At 44.0% G+C, this 25,496-nt stretch overlaps 1 protein-coding gene across 3 annotated transcripts; it reads left to right on the top strand.

Annotated features, from left to right (window-relative positions):
• The first annotated feature begins 254 nt into the window (after positions 1–254).
• LOC110499697 (YY1-associated factor 2) lies at positions 255–24,465 on the top strand. Of its 3 annotated transcripts, XR_005038531.1 has the most exons (5): positions 272–412; positions 799–924; positions 18,452–18,607; positions 23,267–24,109; positions 24,144–24,465. XR_005038531.1 is itself a non-coding variant. In XM_021576757.2 (4 exons), exons 1-4 carry the CDS (start codon positions 387–389, stop codon positions 23,541–23,543), a joined length of 585 nt encoding a protein of 194 aa, XP_021432432.1. In that variant the 5' UTR covers positions 255–386; the 3' UTR covers positions 23,544–24,465. The 3 variants fall into 3 exon arrangements, 2 of the variants coding, with proteins under 2 accessions (XP_021432432.1, XP_036812813.1); XM_021576757.2 differs by having other exon boundaries at positions 255–412; positions 23,267–24,465; XM_036956918.1 differs by lacking the exons at positions 272–412; positions 799–924 and adding an exon at positions 964–1,001 and having other exon boundaries at positions 23,267–24,465.
• The last annotated feature ends 1,031 nt before the right edge of the window (positions 24,466–25,496 follow it).

Raw genomic sequence — 25,496 nt, 5'->3', positions numbered from 1 at the left:
ATCTCATTTTCTCCACCGCCGCAATAATGATTGGGAATTCACCCGTCGAAGACATTGAACAATCTCAAGAAGTTTATGATAAAATGTCAAATGACACCTCATTAGACCCTAATAATGCATAATTACTGTTACATTAGCGTATGTGTTACAAAGACGAGTGTTATTACAAATGTATCAATTCGAATCAGGAATGTCTGTTCCTGTCTGCGCTATATCCTCAGGAAATGGCTTCAAATGTGATTGGACAAACCGCGTCATGTGACCATCCTCCAACTGGAGTTTCCACGACAGCTGGGAGCCGTGCGATACCTCCTCGCGTATTGCTTTCTTAAAGAATACGTAGGGACTGTCCTTATTTCAACATCCGCAAACAAACTTTTGGCGGCATGGGAGACAAGAAGAGTCCAACCAGGTAATGTCTGACTCATTCATTGCGCTGATGACATTGATGCTTGGAAGTGGACACCATGACACATAATTGAAACAATCCTCTCTCTGTGTGTGTGTGTCTGTGTGTGTGTGTGTGTGTGTGTGTGTGCGCGCGTGCGTGCGTGCGTGCGTGTGTGTGTGTGTGTGGGTGGTAGCCGCGGTGTAGCAACCATGGCGGACTGTCTGTTTTATTGCGGTGTCAAATCATAGCGCGAGCTCGTAAAACAGAACAATTTCGGAACACTGAATGGATCATCTTCCCAGATGTTTGACAACGCGAGCTTATAGCCTACACATGATGCACACGCAGCACCCTGAACTGGGGATGTGAAACTGATGTGCTTTATGTCCTTTTTGTTTTGTTCGAAGGCCGAAGCGTCAACCAAAGCCTTCGGCGGAAGAGGGAAATTGGGACTGTAGCGTTTGCACATACAAGAACACCGCGGAGGCTTTCAAGTGCATGATGTGCGATGTAAGGAAAGGGACGTCAACACGGTACGTGGATACGATTAATTTTGCTCGATGATAAATGCTATTATGTTCGTGCAAATGGATAGTCTACACGCGTATTTGTAAGTATTGTTGTATCAGGTTGTGTCCATTAATTTTAGTTTATGAAATGATGCATGTAAACATGAGAAATCTGGATGTATTTTATGCTGCACAGTGTGTGCAGTGTGCGATTGTCTAGTAACCTCATTTGTATTGTGTTCCATGGAACAGCATGGATGCTGATTATGAAATGGAGTGCATCTAAGAACACAGGGAGTATCCTTAAAAAAAACATGGTCATCACTATAACCTATTGTAGTTAGAAAAACAACCTCTATTTGTACGCATAGTCAAGCACAATGCAAAAACATGTTTTAAATTAATTTGGCCTAGTTGATACCAACTCTATGTAGGCCAATTCTGAGGACAATCGGCAATAATACGTGTAAGTCTTTATCTACAATAGAGAGGTGAAGTGACATGACCAGCTATTATGCAATCATTATAGAGTAGTTACCAGGTCTCTCTTGAAAGAGATGCTATCTCAATGAGACTACCTGAATAAATAAAGATGAAATAAATACAAATCATGTCACAGTAGGTCCTTCCCCTGAAACTAGGCTACCCTTGCCTTGAAACTAATCATGAAAAATGCTCTGTAATCACGTGTCGTCGTTGTTTGAAGAAGGATGTGGAGCCAGGTCCGATGTGTTAATTGAAAAAAGGTTACAGGTAGTTCGAGTTTCACTCTGATTCATAGCTTCCTTTGAAAACTTGAACTGCAACTTTCCTTCCAGACTAGAAAGGCATAGCATGGTGGTGTCCCAAATGGCACCCTATTCCCTATGTAGTGCACTACTTTATCTCACTTTTCTCCCTCACCTGCTTTAAGCACCAGCTGTCAACAGCTCACAGATCACTGCACCTGTACATAGCCCACCTATAATTTAGCCCAAACAACTACCTCTTCCCCTACTCTATTTATTTATTTATTTTACTCCTTTGCACCCCAGTATTTCTACTTTGCACACTCATCTACTGTCAAATCTACCATTCCAGTGTTTTACTTGCTATATTGTATTTACTTCGCCACCATGGCCTTTTTTTGCCTTTACCTCCCTTATCTCAACTCATTTGCTCACATTGTATATAGACTTATTTTTCTACTGTTTTATTGACTGTATGTTTGTTTTACTCCATGTGTAACTCTGTGTTGTTGTTTGTGTCGAACTGCTTTGCTTTATCTTGGCCAGGTCACAGTTGTAAATGAGAACTTGTTCTCAACTTGCCTACCTGGTTAATAAATAAAGGTGAAATACAACATGTAAAGTATGCTCACAGCCATGGGGATTGGAATAACAAGGATGGAATATCTCAGGTTTTGTGTCTTTCATGTTATAATGATGAAACCCATTAGAGTGTAATGTGTGGGCATCCCAAATGGCACCCTATTCCATGTAGTGCACTACATTTCCAGAGATTTTTGTAGTTCGTTCCAGTCATTGGCAGCAGAGAACTGGAAGGAGAGGCGGCCAAAGGAGGAATTGGCTTTGGGGGTGACCAGAGAGATATACCTGCTGGAATGCGTGCTACTGGTGGGTGCAGCTATGGTGACCAGCGAGCAGAGAAAAGGCAGGACTTTACCTAGCAGGGTCTTGTAGATGACCTGGAGCCAGTGGGTTTAGCAACGAGAGCATATAGGTTGAGTAGGGTGTTGGAGGCTATTTTGTAAATGACATCGCCAAAGTCTTAGATAAGAGACGTAGATGGTCATGAACAGAAGCTAGTTGATATGCTCACATCCTGTCTGGGGTTAAAATGACCTTAACACCTCATCTGAGTGGAGAGAGAGAGAGAGAACATTAGTCTTCTAGAGCAGCACACACACTGCGCACACACACACTACGCACACACACACTGCAGACACACACAAACTGCAGACAACTCACACACACACACACACACTGCAGACACTCACACACTGGGGTGGCAGGTAGCTTAGTGGTTAGAGCGTTGGACAAGTAACCGAAAGGTTGCAAGATCGAATCCCCGAGCTGACATGGTAAAAGTCTGTTGTTCTGCCCCTGAACAAGGCAGTTAACCCACTGTTCCCCGGTAGGCCGTCATTGAAAATAAGAATTTATTCTTAACTGACTTGCCTGGTTAAACAAAGGTATAAAAAAAAGAAAATAAACAAAAAGACACACTTTGATAAGGCTGGTGGTGTTGATGAAGTCAGGGGAAAAGGGAAGGGGGAATGGAGGGCAGGAGGCAGGTTGGTATTTAATCATCATGGCTCTCGTCATCTATCTTATGTCATGGTGGTGTTGATGAAGTCAGGGGAAAAGGGAAGGGGGAATGGAGGGCAGGAGGCAGGTTGGTATTTAATCATCATGGCTCTCGTCATCTATCTTATGTCATGGTGGTGTTGATGAAGTCAGGGGAAAAGGGAAGGGGGAGTGGAGGGCAGGAGGCAGGTTGGTATTTAATCATCACGGCTCTCGTCATCCATCTTATGGCATGGTGGTAGAGGATCTAGTGGTCCAGGGGACATCATCCATATTATGGCATGGTGGTAGAGGATCTAGTGGTCCAGGGGACATCATCCGTCTTATGTCATGGTGGTAGAGGATCTAGTGGTCCAGGGGACATCATCCATCTTATGTCATGGTGGTAGAGGATCTAGTGGTCCAGGGGACATCATCCATCTTATGTCATGGTGGTAGAGGATCTAGTGGTCCAGGAGACATCATCCATCTTATGTCATGGTGGTAGAGGATCTAGTGGTCCAGGGGACATCATCCATATTATGTCATGGTGGTAGAGGATCTAATGGTCCAGGGGACATCATCCATCTTATGTCATGGTGGTAGAGGATCTAGTGGTCCAGGGGACATCATCCATCTTATGTCATGGTGGTAGAGGATCTAGTGGTCCAGGGGACATCATCCATCTTATGTCATGGTGGTAGAGGATCTAGTGGTCCAGGGGACATCATCCGTCTTATGTCATGGTGGTAGAGGATCTAGTGGTCCAGGGGACATCATCCATCTTATGTCATGGTGGTAGAGGATCTAGTGGTCCAGGGGACATCATCCATCTTATGTCATGGTGGTAGAGGATCTAGTGGTCCAGGGGACATCATCCATCTTATGTCATGGTGGTAGAGGATCTAGTGGTCCAGGGGACTTCATCCATCTTATGTCATGGTGGTAGAGGATCTAGTGGTCCAGGGGACATCATCCATCTTATGTCATGGTGGTAGAGGATCTAGTGGTCCAGGGGACATCATCCATCTTATGTCATGGTGGTAGAGGATCTAGTGGTCCAGGAGACATCATCCATCTTATGTCATGGTGGTAGAGGATCTAGTGGTCCAGGGGACATCATCCATATTATGTCATGGTGGTAGAGGATCTAATGGTCCAGGGGACATCATCCATCTTATGTCATGGTGGTAGAGGATCTAGTGGTCCAGGGGACATCATCCATCTTATGTCATGGTGGTAGAGGATCTAGTGGTCCAGGGGACATCATCCATCTTATGTCATGGTGGTAGAGGATCTAGTGGTCCAGGGGACATCATCCATCTTATGTCATGGTGGTAGAGGATCTAGTGGTCCAGGGGACATCATCCATCTTATGTCATGGTGGTAGAGGATCTAGTGGTCCAGGAGACATCATCCATCTTATGTCATGGTGGTAGAGGATCTAGTGGTCCAGGGGACATCATCCGTCTTATGTCATGGTGGTAGAGGATCTAGTGGTCCAGGGGACATCATCCGTCTTATGTCATGGTGGTAGAGGATCTAGTGTTCCAGGGGACATCATCCGTCTTATGTCATGGTGGTAGAGGATCTAGTGGTCCAGGAGACATCATGCATCTTATGTCATGGTGGTAGAGGATCTAGTGGTCCAGGGGACATCATCCGTCTTATGTCATGGTGGTAGAGGATCTAGTGGTCCAGGGGACATCATCCGTCTTATGTCATGGTGGTAGAGGATCTAGTGGTCCAGGGGACATCATCCATCTTATGTCATGGTGGTAGAGGATCTAGTGGTCCAGGGGACATCATCCATCTTATGTCATGGTGGTAGAGGATCTAGTGTTCCAGGGGACATCATCCGTCTTATGTCATGGTGGTAGAGGATCTAGTGGTCCAGGGGACATCATGCATCTTATGTCATGGTGGTAGAGGATCTAGTGGTCCAGGGGACATCATCCATCTTATGTCATGGTGGTAGAGGATCTAGTGGTCCAGGAGACATCATCCATCTTATGTCATGGTGGTAGAGGATCTAGTGGTCCAGGGGACATCATCCATCTTATGTCATGGTGGTAGAGGATCTAGTGGTCCAGGGGACATCATCCATCTTATGTCATGGTGGTAGAGGATCTAGTGGTCCAGGGGACATCATCCATCTTATGTCATGGTGGTAGAGGATCTAGTGGTCCAGGGGACATCATCCATCTTATGTCATGGTGGGTAAGGATCTAGTGGTCCAGGAGACATCATGCATCTTATGTCATGGTGGTAGAGGATCTAGTGGTCCAGGGGACATCATCCATCTTATGTCATGGTGGTAGAGGATCTAGTGGTCCAGGGGACATCATCCATCTTATGTCATGGTGGTAGAGGATCTAGTGGTCCAGGGGACATCATCCATCTTATGTCATGGTGGTAGAGGATCTAGTGGTCCAGGGGACATCATCCATCTTATGTCATGGTGGTAGAGGATCTAGTGGTCCAGGTTAAATAAAGGTTACACACACACACACACACTCTGACCAAAAAGTTATTTTGTTGGCATTTATGTATGTCCCCATAACTAGTAAAACATAATCAAACCTATTTCTTTCACTTACTTGCTGTGCTGTTTTGTTGTTCATTTGTTCAGAGTCTCAACCAGGATTTCATCATACATGTCAAGCAGTGAAGTTTCAGCTCTGTCTGTCCGTGGCCTCTCTTCCTCGGTGCCCACTGTCACTGAGTCCGTTTCCATCTTGTCCAGCTCTGTCTGTCCGTGGCCTCTCTTCCTCGGTGCCCACTGTCACTGTGTCCGTTTCCATATTGTCCAGCTCTGTCTGTCCGTGGCCTCTCTTCCTCGGTGCCCACTGTCACTGTGTCCGTTTCCATCTTGTCCAGCTCTGTCTGTCCGTGGCCTCTCTTCCTCGGTGCCCACTGTCACTGTGTCCGTTTCCATCTTGTCCAGCTGTGTCTGTCCGTGGCCTCTCTTCCTTGGTGCCCACTGTCACTGTGTCCGTTTCCATCTTGTCCAGCTGTGTCTGTAACATTTTCCGTAAACCCTGTTTTCCTGTTCTGCATCAAAGTAGCGGTCCTTGTACCTAGCATCAGCATGTTGGCGACACAGGAAAGAGGCTCAGAGAGAATGCCACAGAATCGCTTGTTCACAGCTTTGAGTACTTTAGTAAGTTTAACCCCACGGTCTGTGTGGGCAGTTGTGTTGAGCAGGCGTGTCACTGCCATGACAGAGGGCATCACGTCTGCTGCAGACACAGTTGAGTAGCTTATTTCTCCAGTCAGTTGTTTGAATGGAGCTAGCTAGTGTGTTCATGTTTCCATGTTTCAAACATGTTCTCAAATGCCATTGAAATGGCAGCAGCGGTATGAAAACCAGCACATTCTTGAGCAATACGGCTTTGCTCAGTACGAAATCCTTGTCGATCCACTGTGCTGTCACACTCAGCATGCTCATGGGGCTGACATCGCTGGTGCAAATGTCAGTCGTGAAGCTAATAGCAGTGACGCCCATAGCAAGTAGCTCATAGATGTACGTTTCAACAATACTGTGTAACTCCGGTAGGGCAACATCTGAAAAATAGCGCCTACTTGATAGTGTGTACCAGGGCTCAAGATGCTCGACCAGTCGGCGAAAGCCAACATCATCCACGACAGAGAACAGTTGATTATCAAGGACTATGAATTCCATTATCTTGACATTCATGGATTTCGCCTTTGAGTTGTCTCGCTGAATTTATTTTTTTCACTCTTTTCAAATGACTGCTGGACTTGAACATGTTTAGTTGTTGGAAGGTGTGCACTTAGTATTGTTCTGTGTAGCTCTGTATTTATCGTGCCGTCAGTACGTCATCTACCTACGTTATATAGGTATGTACGTCATCTACCTACGTTATATAGGTATGTACGTCATCTACCTACGTTATATAGGTATGTACGTCATCTACCTACGTTATATAGGTATGTACGTCATCTACCTACGTTATATAGGTATGTACGTCATCTACCTACGTTATATAGGTATGCACGTCATCTACCTACGTTATATAGGTATGTACGTCATCTACCTACGTTATATAGGTATGCACGTCATCTACCTACGTTATATAGGTATGCACGTCATCTACCTACGTTATATAGGTATGTACGTCATCTACCTACGTTATATAGGTATGTACGTCATCTACCTACGTTATATAGGTATGCACGTCATCTACCTACGTTATATAGGTATGCACGTCATCTACCTACGTTATATAGGTATGTACGTCATCTACCTACGTTATATAGGTATGTACGTCATCTACCTACGTTATATAGGTATGTACGTCATCTACCTACGTTATATAGGTATGTACGTCATCTACCTACGTTATATAGGTATGTACGTCATCTACCTACGTTATATAGGTATGTACGTCATCTACCTACGTTATATAGGTATGCACGTCATCTACCTACGTTATATAGGTATGCACGTCATCTACCTACGTTATATAGGTATGCACGTCATCTACCTACGGTTTATATAGGTATGCACGTCATCTACCTATGTTATATAGGTATGTACGTCATCTACCTACGTTATATAGGTATGCACGTCATCTACCTACGTTATATAGGTATGTAGGTCATCTACCTACGTTATATAGGTATGCACGTCATCTACCTATGTTATATAGGTATGTACGTCATCTACCTACGTTATATAGGTATGCACGTCATCTACCTACGTTATATAGGTATGTAGGTCATCTACCTACGTTATATAGGTATGCACGTCATCTACCTACGTTATATAGGTATGTACATCATCTACCTACGTTATATAGGTATGCACGTCATCTACCTACATTATATAGGTATGTACGTCATCTACCTACGTTATATAGGTATGCACGTTATATAGGTATGCACGTCATCTACCTACGTTATATAGGTATGCACGTCATCTACCTACGTTATATAGGTATGTAGGTCATCTACCTACGTTATATAGGTATGCACGTCACCTACCTACGTTATATAGGTATGCACGTCATCTACCTACGTTATATAGGTATGTAGGTCATCTACCTACGTTATATAGGTATGCATGTCACCTACCTACGTTATATAGGTATGTACGTTATATAGGTATGCACGTCATCTACCTACGTTATATAGGTATGCACGTCATCTACCTACGTTATATAGGTATGCACGTCATCTACCTACGTTATATAGGTATGTAGGTCATCTACCTACGTTATATAGGTATGCATGTCACCTACCTACGTTATATAGGTATGTACGTTATATAGGCATGCACGTCATCTACCTACGTTATATAGGTATGCACGCCATCTACCTACGTTATATAGGTATGCACGTCACCTACTTACGTTATATAGGTATGCACGTCATCTACCTACGTTATATAGGTATGCACGTCATCTACCTACGTTATATAGGTATGCACGTCATCTACCTACGTTATATAGGTATGCACGCCATCTACCTACGTTATATAGGTATGCACGTCAGCTTTGACATCAATTTTGCACATCAGCGTTAAACTAGACATCAGGGCCGATGCCGATGTTGGCATTTTAGCTAATATCGTCTGATTCCGATATGCTCACAGATATATTGTGCATCCCTAATCTTATGTCATGGTGGGTAAGGTTGTCCAGGGGACATCTGCCAAAGCCTAGCTGACTGTGAATGTACAGTACCAGTCAAATGTTTGGATACACTTAAATATTGAAGGGTTTTTCTTTATTTTTACTATTTTCTACATTGTAGAATAATAGTGAAGACATCAAATCTATGAAATAACGCATATGGAATCATGTAGTAACCAAAAAAGTGTTAAAGAAATCAAAATATATTTTAGATTCTTCAAAGTAACCACCCTTTGTCTTGATGACCGCTCTGCACTCTCTTGGCATTCTCTAAACCAGCTTCATGAGGTAGTCACCTGAAATGCATTTCAATTAACAGGTGTGCCTTTGTTAAAATGACATTTGTTGTCATTTTTTCCTTCTTAATGCATTTGAGACAATTAGTTGTGTTGTGACAAGATAGGGGTGGTATACAGAAGATAGGCCTATTTGGTAAAAGAACAAATCCATATTATGGCAAGAACAGCTCAAATAAGCAAAGAGAAACGAGTCCATCATTACTTTAAGACATGAAGGTCAGTCAATCCGGAACAGTTCAAGGACTTTTAAAGTTTTTTCAAGTGCAGTCACAAAAACCATCAAGCGCTATGATGAAACTGGTTCTAATTAGGACCACCACAGGAAAGGAAGACCCAGAGGTACCTCTGCTGCAGAGGATACGTTCATTAGAGTGACCAGCCTCAGATATTGCAGCCCAAATAAATGCTTCACAGTGCTCAAGTAACAGACACATCTCAACATCAACTGTTCAGAGGAGACTGCGTGAATCAGTCCTTCATGGTCAAATTGCTGCAAAGAAACCACCACTAAAAGACACCAATAAGAAGAAGAAACTGGCTTGGGCCAAGAAACACGACCGAAGGACATTAGACTGGTGGAAATCTGTCATTTTGGTCTGATGAGTCCAAATTTTAAGATTTTTGGTTCCAACCACTGTGTCTCAATGAGACGCAGAATAGGTGAATGGATGATGTCCACATGTGTGGTTCCCACCGTGAAGCATGGAGGAGGAGGTGTGATGGTGTGGGGGTTCTTTGCTGGTGACACTGTCTGATTTATTTAGAATTCAAGGCACATTAAACCAGCATGACTACTACAGTATTCTGCAGCAATATGCCATCCCATCAGTGGGACTATCATTTGTTTTTCAACAGGACAATGACCCAACACACCACCAGGCTGTGTAAGGGCTATTTGACCAAGGAGAGTGATGAAGTGCTGCATCAGATGACCTGGCCTCCACAATCACCCTACCTCTACCCAATTGAGATGGTTTGGGATGAGTACGACCGTAGAGTGAAGGAAAAGCAGCCAACAAGTGCTCGGCATATGTGGGAACTCCTTCAAGACTGTTGGAAAATCATTCCTCATGAAGCTGGTTGAGAGAATGCCAAGAGTGTGCAAAGCTGTTATCAAGGCAAAGGGTGGCTATTTGAAGAATCTCAAATCTAAAATATATTTTGATTTGTTTAACAGTTTTTGGGTTGCTACATGATTCCATATGTGTTATTTCATAGTTTTGATGTCTTCACTATTATTCTACAATGTAGAAAATAATAAATAAAGAAAAACCCTTGAATGAGTAGGTGTGTCCACATCCCAAATGGTACCCTATTCCCTATATAGTGCACTACTTTTGACCAGAGCCTGGCACCATGATGTCAGTGTTATTGATTCACAGTCAGGAAATGGCTGCCACCCTGGTGTTGTCCCTGAGTGACATCTTGGTTTCATGGACAACAAGAGAAACAAAGCCATGCAAGAATAGCTAGCTCTCTCTCTCTCTCTCTCTCTCTCTCTCTCTCTCTGTCGCTCTGTCTTTCTCTTTCTATGTCTGTGTGTGTGTGTGTGTGTGTGGTTTTATTACCAAAGGTTGAACATTATCCTTCCCCTTCATGCAAAACCAATTATCCTGGTTTAAAGAGCAGTTTTCAAATGAGCCAGCTAACAGTGTGGAGGCAGACCCAATTGTCTCCATTGCCTCTGTGACTGGAATGTTGTGTGTACACGGCTCTGTGTGTATGTCATTTGTGTGTGTGTTTGCGCGCCTGTGTGTGTCTGCGCCCGTGTGTGTGTATGTTTGTTTGCGCCCCTGAGTGTGCGCCTGTGTGTGTCTGCGCCTGTGTGTGTGTGTGTGTGTTCGCCCCTGTGTGTCTAGTCTCTGAATTGAGGCTGCTACAGCAGCTGCCAGACACCCAGAGCGAGGCTCATTAGTATGCTAGGGCTTAATCAGTGTGATGTCATCAGTGGAACAGAGATTTTCATCAGGACAACAGTCTTAAAGCAGGCAGGGGGTCACCACCATTACAAACAACTCAACCACCACTGCACACACACAGGAAGATAACAGAGGGAGAGGAGAGAGAGACATCAAATTCCCTCCACACACAGAAGACAAGGGGCTGAGAGAGAGAGAGTCTGAGACCTCTGCTCCAGCAGGGCCAAGCACTTGCCATCTGCCCAGAACAGCAACACAGTTCACGTTTGCCAGCTGATGGTACTTAGCGTCTCTGAACAAAGTGCCGGCCGTAATTTGGCAACCGAGTGCGAACCGATTTTACGTGTAGAAATGGACGAAAATGCCGGCACTCAGACACCTTCAAAAAACACTGCGCTGTCAGCGACTGAACGGCAGACAAACGGTAGACTATCATTCAGTGAGATGTATTCTCAAGAGAGACAGGAAGAGATCTCAGTGCTGTCCTCCCTTCCTCTTCCTTTCCGCTCATCTCTTTCCTCTCTTCCTTTCCTCTCCTCTCAGAGAGACAGTCTACTTCAGCAAGGCCAAGCGCTAACCCTCTGCCCTCTACAGCAACAACAACACAGCTCCTACCAGAGGTGATGCTAGCAAGATGGCCAACAAAGGAGGTCGCGGTAGTTAATGAAGGGCCAATAGCAACATGACTCGACCCGCGTCTCCCGCCCGTCCACACACAGCACACTCCAGGGGGTTGGCTGGCTCTTCCAGGGAGGGAGGAGGGCTCTTCCAGGGAGGGAGGAGGGCTCTTCCAGTGGGGAAAGAGCCAGACAGCTGGTGTACTAAGTCTAATGTAGGACATGGATTATGGAGGATATTAATATGACCTTTCTGTTTCCCTCTGGCTTAATTTAGCTTGAGATATTATATATATATCTCAAAGATTATTTTAGCTTGAACAATAATGTAGACCTATGTAAGATCATTGCATGGTCACTGTCATTTGTAATCCGGTTTTAATATGGAATTAGTTACATAGGTCTAAAGTTACCTGTATCTGTGTCAAACAGGCCTAACTTTACTCCCAGATGAATGAGTTGGTACTGAGCTCATTTGGGATAGAAGAGGGGAGGAGAGAGATGGAGGTAGAAAGAGAGCTGGAGAGATAGACACGGGGAGAGGGACATGGGGAGAGAGAGGGACATGGGGAGAGAGAGGGACACGGGGAGAGAGAGAGAGACACGAGAGAGAGAGAGACACGGGGAGAGGGAGAGACACGGGGAGAGAGAGAGAGACACAGAGAGAGAGAGAGAGACACGGGGAGAGAGAGACACGGAGAGAGAGAGAGAGAGAGACACGGGGAGAGAGAGAGACATGGGGGGAGAGAGAGAGACACGGGGAGAGAGAGACATGGGGGAGAGAGAGAGAGAGACGAGGGAGAGAGAGACGAGGGAGAGAGATAGAGACGAGGGAGAGAGAGAGAGAGAGAGACACGAGGGAGAGAGAGAGAGACACGAGGGAGAGAGAGACACGAGGGAGAGAGAGACACGAGGGAGAGAGAGAGACACGGGGAGAGAGAGAGACACGGGGAGAGAGAGAGAGATACGGGGAGGGAGAGAGAGACACGGGGAGGGAGAGAGAGACACGGGGAGAGAGAGAGACACGGAGGGAGAGAGAGACACGGGGAGAGAGAGAGACACGGGGAGAGAGAGAGACACGGGGAGAGAGAGAGACACGGGGAGAGAGAGAGACACGGGGAGAGAGAGAGACACGGGGAGAGAGAGAGACACGGGGAGAGAGAGAGACACGGGGAGAGAGAGAGACACGGGGAGAGAGAGAGAGACACAGGGAGAGAGAGAGAGACACCGGGAGAGGGGGACAGGGGAGAGAGAGAGATGGTTGGGTTGCGTGCAGCCAGCAGTTAGATTAAGATGAATGTTTTACAAAACTGAGGTTTAGCAGAGCTGCTCTCTCTGATGCTGCTTGAGAAGATAGAACCAGAATTGAAAGCACGTTGTCAACGAGGCTGTACTGTCTCCAGGATGGGAGGATGGCAACAGACGCCAGGGAGGAAGAAAGGAGTGTAGAGGGAGATGAGAGGGAGGAAAGACAGAGGGAAGAGAGAAGAGACGAGGGAGAGAGGAGGGGGTAACCAAAACGAACATGACAAAAGAGCTTGTGACATGCAGTTGAATTGGCACGGCAGTAAACACTCCGCCACGCGTTACTGCCGGGCCATTAAAGACACGCCATTAGCCACATTATGAGATGAATACAGGAAGGCAAATTACACACCATTCTTTAATGATTATCCCACTCTGCGTTCAGGTATTTTACAGCCATTGGAGAGGAGACACCAAGTTATTCCACTGCTTTCACTGCTCTGGCTTCTAGTCATTAGAAAACAATATAACACTCTTCATGAAGGGTGAACTGCTGCTAGACAACTGTTAGAAACAGCGCGTTCCAAACATTATCCGTCCGGCTAGCAGTCTAATAACTGGGTGTGTGAAGACCAAGTTGTATTTGACCTTCCAACCCACCAGCTGTCCACTAATGAGTTCTCTGACACTTTCAGCCCAAGGGAAGGAACAGTCATCATTCTACTGTAGCCAGTATTGTGCCAGAATATTTCCACAAGTTCAGACGGATATTTACTGAACTTCACCTGAGGCCTCATATGACAGCTTGAATGATGGGGGAACTGCTCAAGTGTGTGAGCAGTGAACACACACACACACTCCATGTAGGCTTTTGCAGGACCTCTCTGGAGAAAAGGTCTGTTGTACTGAAAATACAGTTGTCATGTGGATACTGTTTACCCATGCCTATTTCAGACTTTCAGCAGTGAATGTTATATTATGTAAATTGTACAGTACACTGCGTGGGCATCTGCCTCCACCAATCATGGGGCATACTTACAAATATCCTCCACACAGTGCATGTAAGCCATCTTTTTATCCCTACACCTACACCATACTAAACTGTACAGTACGCTGTGATGCAACATGGAATAGAATGCAAATGTGTGTGTGTGTGTATATAACTGTGTATAACTATAAAGTGAGAAAATGACTCTATAGGACTCCCAGAGGAGGCGAAGTCTAGGGCATAGTGGGCCAAATGCTGTAGAGGTGCCATAAACTATAGGAAGCAGAGAGCAATCTCTTTCACACACACACACACACACACACACACACACACACACAGCTCCAATGGAGAGCAGCATAGCAGTAGCAAGCTCTGGCAGGGAGAGACATTAATCATGTCACTGGATCCCAGGAGGAGGAGTCACACACACACACACACACACACACACACCGAACACTGAGCTTGTAGGTTGACTGATCTGTGGGAGGACAGAGGACTCTGCTCTGATTAACACTGTATTATTCAGCTTACACCGGGCTGATCCCAGATCTGTATGTGCCAACTCCTCTCGCTGTCTATGGCATGACAATGATAGTCAGGTGGCCAAAGCTCCAACAGATCTGGGGCTAATCTTTCATTAGTCTTCAATTGAATGACTTGCACTATGTTGTCTAAGGGGAACTGGTGTTTTTGTGTGGACTGTGTTAAAGAAAGAGCAAAAACGACATCAGATGATCTCAGGTTGACCTCATGAGACGTACTGCAGCAGGACAACACTTTGAGAGCTGACCGTTTCAGCCAGCTGTGGTCTAACAGCAGCCCTGAGACATACTGCAGCAGGACAACACTTTGAGAGCTGACCGTTTCAGCCAACTGTGACCTAACAGCAGCCCTGAGACATACTGCAGCAGGACAACACTTTGAGAGCTGACCGTTTCAGCCAACTGTGACCTAACAGCAGCCCTGAGACATACTGCAGCAGGACAACACTTTGAGAGCTGACCGTTTCAGCCAGCTGTGGTCTAACAGCAGCCCTGAGACATACTGCTGCAGGACAACACTTTGAGAGCTGACCGTTTCAGCCAGCTGTGGTCTAACAGCAGCCATGAGACGTACTGCAGCAGGACAACACTTTGAGAGCTGACCGTTTCAGCCAACTGTGACCTAACAGCAGCCCTGAGACATACTGCAGCAGGACAACACTTTGAGAGCTGACCGTTTCAGCCAGCTGTGGTCTAACAGCAGCCCTGAGACATACTGCAGCAGGACAACACTTTGAGAGCTGACCGTTTCAGCCAGCTGTGGTCTAACAGCAGCCCTGAGACGTACTGCAGCAGGACAACACTTTGAGAGCTGACCGTTTCAGCCAGCTGTGGTCTAACAGCAGCCCTGAGACGTACTGCAGCAGGACAACACTTTGAGAGCTGACCGTTTCAGCCAACTGTGACCTAACAGCAGCCCTGAGACATACTGCAGCAGGACAACACTTTGAGAGCTGACCGTTTCAGCCAACTGTGACCTAACAGCAGCCCTGAGACATACTGCAGCAGGACAACACTTTGAGAGCTGACCGTTTCAGCCAGCTGTGGTCTAACAGCAGCCCTGAGACATACTGCTGCAGGACAACACTTTGAGAGCTGACCGTTTCAGCCAACTGTGACCTAACAGCAGCCCTGAGACATACTGCTGCAGGACAACACTTTGAGAGCTGACCGTTTCAGCCAGCTGTGGTCTAACAGCAGCCATGAGACATAATGCTGCAGGACAACACTTTGAGAGCTGACCGTTTCAGCCAACTGTGGTCTAACAGCAGCCATGAGACGTACTGCAGCAGGACAACACTGAGAGCTGACCGTTTCAGCCAGCTGTGGTCTAACAGCAGCCCTGTGAGACACCAGTGTTATGCCTGGGTCAATGAGTCATCAGGACCCACGGTGTTGATAAAGGCAGGTCCTGGTGTCTCTCTGTTTTAACATGACTGTAAAACACAACACCCTCATTAGAGAGGCTGACAGACAGGGGGAGGGAAGAACAGGATGTGCAGTCATCCAGAGAGAGAGAGAGAGCCTTGCTATTGAGAAAGGCCGCCGTAGGCAGACCTGGCTCTCAAGAGAAGACAGGCTATGTGCCCACTGCCCACAAAATGAGGTGGAAACTGAGCTGCACTTCCTAACCTCCTGCCAAATGTATGACCATATCAGAGACACATATTTCCCTCAGATTACACAGACCACAAAGAATTTGAAAATAGCTCACATATCTATTGGGTGAAATACCCTACCAGAGAGAGAGAGAGAGACTTAGGGTACTTCTGTTCATTAGTCATTTCAATGAAATACATACCAATTGATTGGTGAATAATGTGAAGTGTCAGGGCAGTGTAGAGACTAGAGACGGTGATGTAAGATCTAAAGGCACCTCCTCATTATTTATCTTTGCTGGCTGAAAGGAAATCCACTCTGTCTGGCTGCTGTTTGGTGCTTTTATTTAAACCCCTCCTTGATGTCTTAGTTTCATAGTGGCAGACTCCATTAGCCATTCTAGAACAGATTCCAGGAGTGGGCTATTGATTGAAAATCACACTCCCACACAGTGGTTCCAACACACAACATTACTGTCAGAACATAGGCTAGCACGCCGAGCCAGACACTGAGGAAAATCATCCTATTGGAATCAATGCCTCAGTTACTGTTCCTGTCCCAGCCCGGCCTGATGTGGTGTGTACATGCTAGGCCAATACGGGACACACACACACACACACTGGAGACCTATAGCACGTGCTTTCTCTGATTGGGTTAACTGCTGTGCTCTGTTAACCACTCCACCTCTGTACAACATGACAGTATCAGTCCTGTCAGCAGGCTCCTCTGTCACCTTGCAGCCGCTCCTGTCATCCATCCCAATGTGTTTGGGGAGTCGGGACGGAGATGATTTTCAACACACACAACAACATGAATTATGTTATTACTGAGAGATTGTTCTCCGGCTGATTAAAGTTGTCAGCATTGGTTAGTTCCGTGGTGGGCTGTGCTGTGACTCTCTCTCTTTCTCTCTCTCGCTCCCTCTCTCTCTGTGTCTCTGGCAGTATATAGGCCATGTGATACATGTCCATGCTGGCTGGCCTTGATGCAGTTACTGTAAGGGGATTTTCAAAACAACACTTGAATGTAGCTTTTTCAGGCTGTAGCGTAATTGAGGCCGTTATGGTCATCTAAACAATGCCTTCCTCTTCCCTTAGCGACTCGGTCCAGCTATAGTTGTCATGGTTTCTGTGTGTCAGAAAGTCAAGTACTGTTCTGTTTGAGAGTATTCAGAAGATAAACGGATCCATCACAGATAAGCATACTGATTATTAGCACTGCAGAAACAAGGAGTATTTTCTAGGCTAAACTGTTTCTCCGTCTCACTACAGCGTGATTGGAACTGACTAGAGACAAGCTGATGACAATTCCTCTCATGGTGGTGAATTTCGTACAAAATGTGCTGGTTGAGTTTCTGCCTCGAGGGCTCATCTGTGAAATGTCAGCATGTGTGTGCTTTGTTCTAGAGGGAACCACTGAAAGGAAAGATCACTCTGCAGTCAGTACAGAGACTGTATGGTGTAGTAACCTCACCATGGCAGAACACAACACACACACACACACACACACACTGACTGTATGGTGTAGTAATCTCACCATGGCAGAACACAACACACACACACACAACACACACACTGACTGTATGGTGTAGTAATCTCACCATGGCAGAACACAACACACACACACACACACACACACACACACACACAACACACACACTGACTGTATGGTGTAGTAATCTCACCATGGCAGAACACAACACACACACACACACAACACACACACTGACTGTATGGTGTAGTAATCTCACCATGGCAGAACACAACACACACACACACACAACACACACAACACACACACTGACTGTATGGTGTAGTAACCTCACCATGGCAGCACACAACACACACACTGACTGTATGGTGTAGTAATCTCACCATGGCAGAACAGCAGATGGGTCTGTCAGCACTGTGGGCTAGGCTGGCATTCACACTAGTGATTTGTCCGTCCCTAAAGTAGCAGAGTACAGGACCAGACAGCTCATGTACACAGTGCTACTGGAATAATTGCATAATGCATGTTTTTGTGAAGCATTTCGACAGAGGAGGAGGACATGGGGTAGCTGCTTCTTCAGGGAGTAGGTTTGACTACACCCACAGATGGCATTCAATGCTGTATGTTCTTTTAAGTATAAAGCTGGGTGGTTCGTGGTCACTGCTTCGGCCTTTTCACTTGATATGTTGGCCTAGTTCTGTTTTTCCCATAAGTGACGTCATTGTTGATTGCTGTATCCAAGTTTCCAGCTTTTTCAAACATTATTGTCGACACTCTACATTAAGGTGTACTTTATAAATGGCTTAGAAACGGCTAATTACTAGATAGTTTGTAAATATAACACATTGGTTTTGCTCGCTAAACGCTTCCCTGTCTCACTAATGGTACGGTGTGCTCCTACAGGAAGCCTCGTCCTGTCTCCCAGCTGGTTGCTCAGCGGGTAGCGCCGCAGTTCGCCTCGCCCACGCTGCTGCCCAAGAAGGACAAGAAGGACAGAACGGACCAGGAGAAGAATGACAAAGAGCCCACAGTGAAGAAGAACAACCACAAGAAGATGAGGTAAACATTCACAGATAAACAACTGTTTATCATGAACCTGTTGCATTTAACCTGTAGTAGTAGTAGTATGGTGTGATTAGTTGTAGTATGATAGTGTGTAGTAGTAGTAGTAGTATGATAGTGTGTAGTAGTAGTAGTATGATAGTGTGTAGTAGTAGTAGTAGTAGTAGTAGTAGTAGTAGTATGATAGTGTGTAGTAGTAGTAGTATGATAGTGTGTAGTAGTAGTAGTAGTAGTATGATAGTGTGTAGTAGTAGTATGGTGTGATTAGTTGTAGTATGATAGTGTGTAGTAGTAGTAGTAGTAGTAGTATGATAGTGTGTAGTAGTAGTAGTAGTATGATAGTGTGTAGTAGTAGTAGTATGATAGTGTGTAGTAGTAGTAGTAGTATGATAGTGTGTAGTAGTAGTAGTTTGATAGTGTGTAGTAGTAGTAGTAGTATGATAGTGTGTAGTAGTAGTAGTAGTAGTAGTATGATAGTGTGTAGTAGTAGTAGTAGTAGTATGATAGTGTGTAGTAGTAGTATGATAGTGTTTAGTAGTAGTAGTATGCTAGTGTTTAGTAGTAGTATTATGATAGTGTTTAGTAGTAGTATTATGATAGTGTGTAGTAGTAGTAGTAGTATGATAGTGTTTAGTAGTAGTAGTATGATAGTGTTTAGTAGTAGTATTATGATAGTGTGTAGTAGTAGTAGTATTATAGTGTTTAGTAGTAGTATTATGATAGTGTGTAGTAGTAGTAGTATTATAGTGTTTAGTAGTAGTATGATAGTGTGATTAGTAGTAGTAGTATTATAGTGTTTAGTAGTAGTTGTAGTATGGTGTGATAAGTAGTAGTAGTAGTATGATAGTGTGTAGTAGTAGTAGTAGTATGATAGTGTGTAGTAGTAGTAGTAGTAGTATGATAGTGTGATTAGCAGTAGTATGATAGTGTGTAGTAGTGTTTAGTAGTAGTAGTATGATTGTGTTTAGTAGTAGTAGTAGTAGTATGATAGTGTGATTAGTAGTATGATAGTGTGATTAGTATCAGCATGATAGTGTGATTAGTAGTAGTAGTATGATAGTGTGATTAGTATCAGCATGATAGTGTGATTAGTAGTAGTAGTAGTATGATAGTGTGATTAGTATCAGCATGATAGTGTGATTAGTATCAGCATGATAGTTTGATTAGTATCAGCATGATAGTGTGATTAGTATCAGCATGATAGTGTGATTAGTATCAGCATGATAGTGTAATTAGTATCAGCATGATAGTGTGATTAGTATCAGCATGATAGTGTGATTAGTATCAGCATGATAGTGTGATTAGTATCAGCATGATAGTGTGATTAGTAGTAGTAGTATGATAGTGTGATTAGTATCAGCATGATAGTGTGATTAGTAGTAGTAGTATGATAGTGTGATTAGTATCAGCATGATAGTGTGATTAGTATCAGCATGATAGTGTGATTAGTATCAGCATGATAGTGTGATTAGTATCAGCATGATAGTGTGATTAGTATCAGCATGATAGTGTGATTAGTATCAGCATGATAGTGTGATTAGTATCAGCATGATAGTGTGATTAGTATCAGCATGATAGTGTGATTAGTATCAGCATGATAGTGTGATTAGTAGTAGTAGTATGATAGTGTGATTAGTATCAGCATGATAGTGTGATTAGTATCAGCATGATAGTGTGATTAGTATCAGCATGATAGTGTGATTAGTAGTAGTAGTATGATAGTGTGATTAGTATCAGCATGATAGTGTGATTAGTATCAGCATGATAGTGTGATTAGTATCAGCATGATAGTGTGATTAGTATCAGCATGATAGTGTGATTAGTATCAGCATGATAGTGTGATTAGTATCAGCATGATAGTGTGATTAGTATCAGCATGATAGTGTGATTAGTATCAGCATGATAGTGTGATTAGTATCAGCATGATAGTGTTTAGTAGTATGATAGTGTGATTAATAGTAGTATCAGCATGATAGTGTTTATTATTAGTATGATAGTGGGATTAGTAGTAGTAGTAGTATGATAGTGTGATTAGTAGTAGTAGTATGATAGTGTGATTAGTAGTAGTAGTATGATAGTGTGATTAGTAGTAGTAGTATGATAGTGTGATTAGTAGTAGTAGTATGATAGTGTTTATTATTAGTATGATAGTGTGATTAGTAGTAGTAGTATGATAGTGTTTATTATTAGTATGATAGTGTGATTAGTAGTAGTAGTATGATAGTGTGATTAGTAGTAGTAGTATGATAGTGTTTATTATTAGTATGATAGTGTGATTAGTAGTAGTAGTATGATAGTGTGATTAGTATCAGCATGATAGTGTGATTAGTAGTAGTAGTAGTATGATAGTGTGATTAGTATCAGCATGATAGTGTGATTAGTAGTAGTAGTATGATAGTGTGATTAGTATCAGCATGATAGTGTGATTAGTATCAGCATGATAGTGTGATTAGTATCAGCATGATAGTGTGATTAGTATCAGCATGATAGTGTGATTAGTATCAGCATGATAGTGTGATTAGTATCAGCATGATAGTGTGATTAGTATCAGCATGATAGTGTGATTAGTATCAGCATGATAGTGTGATTAGTATCAGCATGATAGTGTGATTAGTATCAGCATGATAGTGTGATTAGTAGTAGTAGTATGATAGTGTGATTAGTATCAGCATGATAGTGTGATTAGTAGTAGTAGTATGATAGTGTGATTAGTATCAGCATGATAGTGTGATTAGTATCAGCATGATAGTGTGATTAGTATCAGCATGATAGTGTGATTAGTATCAGCATGATAGTGTTTAGTAGTATGATAGTGTGATTAATAGTAGTATCAGCATGATAGTGTTTATTATTAGTATGATAGTGGGATTATTACTAGTATTATTAGTGTCAGTGTAGCAGTATCAAAGTAGTATGATAGTAGAAAGGTACAGTTGAAGTCTGAAGTTTACGTACACTTAGGTTGAAGTCATTAAAACTCAATCCACAAATGTCTTGTTAACAAACTATAGTTTTGGCAAGTTGGTTAGGACATCTACTTTGTGCATGACACATTATTTTTACAAAAATTGTTTACAGACAGATTATTTCATTTATAATTCACTGTATCACAATTCCAGTGGGTCAGAAGTTTACATACACTAAGTTGACTGTGCCTTTAAACAGCTTGGAAAATTCCAGGAAGTGATGTCATGGCTTTAGAAGCTTCTGAATGGTTAATTGACACCATTTGAGTCAATTGGAGGTGTGCATGTGGATGTATTTCAAGGCCTACCTTCAAACTCAATGACTCTGCATGACATCATTGGAAAATCAAAAGAAATCAGCCAGGACCTCAGAAAAAAAATGTGTGGACCTCCACAAGTCTGGTTCATCCTTGGGAGCAATTTCCAAATGCCTGAAGGTACCACGTTCATCTGTACAAACAATAGTACACAAGTATAAACACCATGGGACCATGCAGCTGTCATATCGCTCAGGAAGGAGAGGTGTTCTGTCTCCTAGAGATTAACGTACTTTGGTGCAAAAGTGCAAATCAATCCCAGAACAACAGCAATACCTTGTGAAGATGCTGGAGGAAACTGGTACAAAAGTATCTATATCCACAGTAAAACAAGTTTTATATCGACGTAGCCTGAAAGGCCGCTCAGCAAGGAAGAAGCCACTGCTCCAAACACGCCATACAAAAGCCAGACTACCGTTTGCAACTGCACATGGGGACAAAGATCGTACTTTTGGAGAAATGTCCTCTGGTCTGATGAAAGGAAATTAGAACTGTTTGGCCAGAATGACCATCGTTATGTTTGGAGGAAAAAGGGGGAAGCCGAAGAACACCATCCCAACCGTGAAGAACGGGGGTGGCAGCATCATATTGTGGGGGTGCTTTGCTGCAGGAGGGACTGGTGCACTTCACAAAATAGATAGCATCATGAGGCAGGGAAATTATGTGGATATATTGAAGCAACATCTCAAGACATCAGTCAGGAAGTTGAAGCTTGGTCGCAAATGGGTCTTCCAAATGGACAATGACCCCAAGCATACTTCCAAAGTTGTGGCAAAATAGCTTAAGAACAACAAAGTCAAGGTATTGGGAGTGGCCGTCATAAAGCCCTGACCTCCATCCCATAGAAAATTTGTGGGCATAACTGAACAAGCGTGTGCGAGCAAGGAGGCCTACAAACCTGACTCAGTTACACCAGCTCTGTCAGGAGGAATGGGCCAAAATTCACCCAACTTATTGTGGGAAGATTGTGGAAGGCTACCTGAAACGTTTGACCCAAGTTCAACAATTTAAATGCAATGCTACCAAATACTAATTGAGTGTATGTAAACTTCTGATCCACTGGGAATGTGATGAAAGAAATTAAAGCTGAAATAAATAATTCGCTCTACTATTATTCTGACATTTCACATTCTTAAAATAAAGTGGTGATTCTAATTTACCTAAAACAGGGAATTTTTACAAGGATTAAATGTCAGGAATTGTGGAAAAACTGAGTTTAAATGTACTTGGCTGAGGTGTATGTAAACTTCCGACTTCAACTGTATATGGTTTCCACATATTTCATAAGCGCTCCAGTTTGTGTGGTTTACCCCTATCCTCTCTCTCTCTGTCAAAGGCTTATAACATCCATCTGTCTCCTCTCCCTCCATCAGGCCCAGGTTAAAAAACATTGACAGGAGCAGCGCTCAGCACCTAGAGGTCACGGTTGGAGACCTGACTGTCATCATCACAGACTTTAAGGAGAAAACCAAACCTCCCCCCTCCTCCACCACCACCACACCCCCCACCTCTACCACCCCCTCCAGCACTGTGTCTGTGTCTGCAGAACACCACAGTGGCTCCAGCTCAGACAACAACACTGAGAGAGGGGTCTCACGGTCATCTTCACCCCGGGGAGAGGGCTTCTTAGTCGGGACAGAGTCCCACTAGACCACCCCAATTGGAACCCCAGCCTCCCTCCCCAAGTTGGAGGCCCTGGACCACCAAACTCCTAGCCCAACAGACCCTCAGACCTCTAACCCCTAGACCTTGGCCTGGATCCCCAACCCCTAGACCTTGGCCTGGATCCCAGACACCGAGACCTTGGCCTGGATCCCCAACCCCTAGACCCTGGCCTGGACCCCCAACCCCTAGACCCTGGCCTGGACCCCCAACCCCTAGACCTTGGCCTGGATCCCCGACACCGAGACCTTGGCCTGGATCCCCAACCCCTAGACCTTGGCCTGGATCCCCGACACTGAGACCTTGGCCTGGATCCCCAACCCCTAGACCTTGGCCTGGATCCCCGACACTGAGACCTTGGCCTGGATCCCCAACCCCTAGACCTTGGCCTGGACCCCCAACCCCTAGACCTTGTCCTGGATCCCTGACCCCTAGACCTTGGCTATGACTACTCATGGCTTAACATAGGCCACTCTAACCTCACTCCTCTGTCCTCAACTCTGATATGTAATGTTATCTCTGGACTTGCACATTTACTGTAGTACTAGCTACAGGTTACAGCTAGATCAACACATTTAGCAGCTACAGGTTACAGCTAGATCAACACATTTAGCAGCTACAGGTTACAGCTAGATCAACACATTTAGCAGATACAGGTTACAGCTAGATCAACACATTTAGCAGCTACAGGTTACAGCTGGATCAACACATTTAGCAGCTACAGGTTACAGCTAGATCAACACATTTAGCAGCTACAGGTTACAGCTAGATCAACACATTTAGCAGATACAGGTTACAGCTAGATCAACACATTTAGCAGCTACAGGTTACAGCTAGATCAACACATTTAGCAGCTACAGGCTACAGCTAGATCAACACATTTAGCAGCTACAGGTTACAGCTGGATCAACACATTTAGCAGCTACAGGTTACAGCTGGATCAACACATTTAGCAGCTACAGGCTACAGCTGGATCAACACATTTAGCAGCTACAGGCTCCAGCTGGATCAACACATTTAGCAGCTACAGGTTACAGCTAGATCAACACATTTAGCAGCTACAGGCTCCAGCTGGATCAACACATTTAGCAGCTACAGGCTCCAGCTGGATCAACACATTTAGCAGCTACAGGTTACAGCTGGATCAACACATTTAGCAGCTACAGGCTACAGCTGGATCAACACATTTAGCAGCTACAGTTTATAGCTAGCACTACTACTACCAACCTTGAGTTGTGGTTTGCTTTTGGACAAAAAAAACACCACAATCTGAAGTCTTGTTTTAATGAAATTTCTCTGATTAACTTTAGGCCAATTTAACTGACTTTTAAAAAGTATTTTTTGAAACCTGTGTTCTAAACATGAAGTAATGTCATTACATTTAGCTGATCTTAGCCCATTGTACAGCTCTGTTTTAATGTGTTATAACATCACGTCAGTGTTAGTATCCATGTCAACATCGGAACTTCCAACCTCCTGTCCAATGACAACTGTCGTGACATGATGATTATGGTTCAGAGTTCTTCAGTTTGTGTTGCATTATGGGAGAAAACACGAGGTACATGTGGAGAGGATGCAAAACCTATGGGCTCTCTTTTGGTACTTGTCTCTCAGTTGTAAAGTGTCATTTATTGATTGAATGTGTTGGAGACTGAATTGTATTGTCATTGACTCATCAGCCGGGACCTGGTGTGGTTTTATCATTCATGAGAAAATGTTCTTCAAAACAGCGTCTGTTTTTGAATTGTGTCCGTTTTAACACCACCTCAAATGGTTGATCATAACCGTGTCACAACATTCACTGTTACATTTTCTATCCTTTGTTTTGTTTCTACCAAGCTTTGCTGTTTAGACATGTATGGACGACTTGGTTGATTACATGGTTCAATGTCTATAAAGAAAGATATAAATAATGGCATTATGTATTGGAAAAGAGTTCTG

This window comes from Oncorhynchus mykiss, chromosome 21 (genome assembly GCF_013265735.2).
Source record: "Oncorhynchus mykiss isolate Arlee chromosome 21, USDA_OmykA_1.1, whole genome shotgun sequence".
Lineage (NCBI taxonomy): Eukaryota > Metazoa > Chordata > Actinopteri > Salmoniformes > Salmonidae > Oncorhynchus > Oncorhynchus mykiss.
The sequence above is the reverse complement of the archived record's forward strand: the minus strand, read 5'-3'. Positions and strand labels throughout refer to the sequence as shown.

Bases quoted from the DNA above. Each gene is read 5' to 3' on its own strand.
- LOC110499697 (XM_021576757.2), top strand. From the start codon at position 387: ATGGGAGACAAGAAGAGTCCAACCAG. The intron at 413-798 runs GTAATGTCTGAC...TTTTGTTCGAAG, and splicing joins GACAAGAAGAGTCCAACCAG to GCCGAAGCGTCAACCAAAGC. The intron at 18,608-23,266 runs GTAAACATTCAC...TCCCTCCATCAG, and splicing joins AACAACCACAAGAAGATGAG to GCCCAGGTTAAAAAACATTG.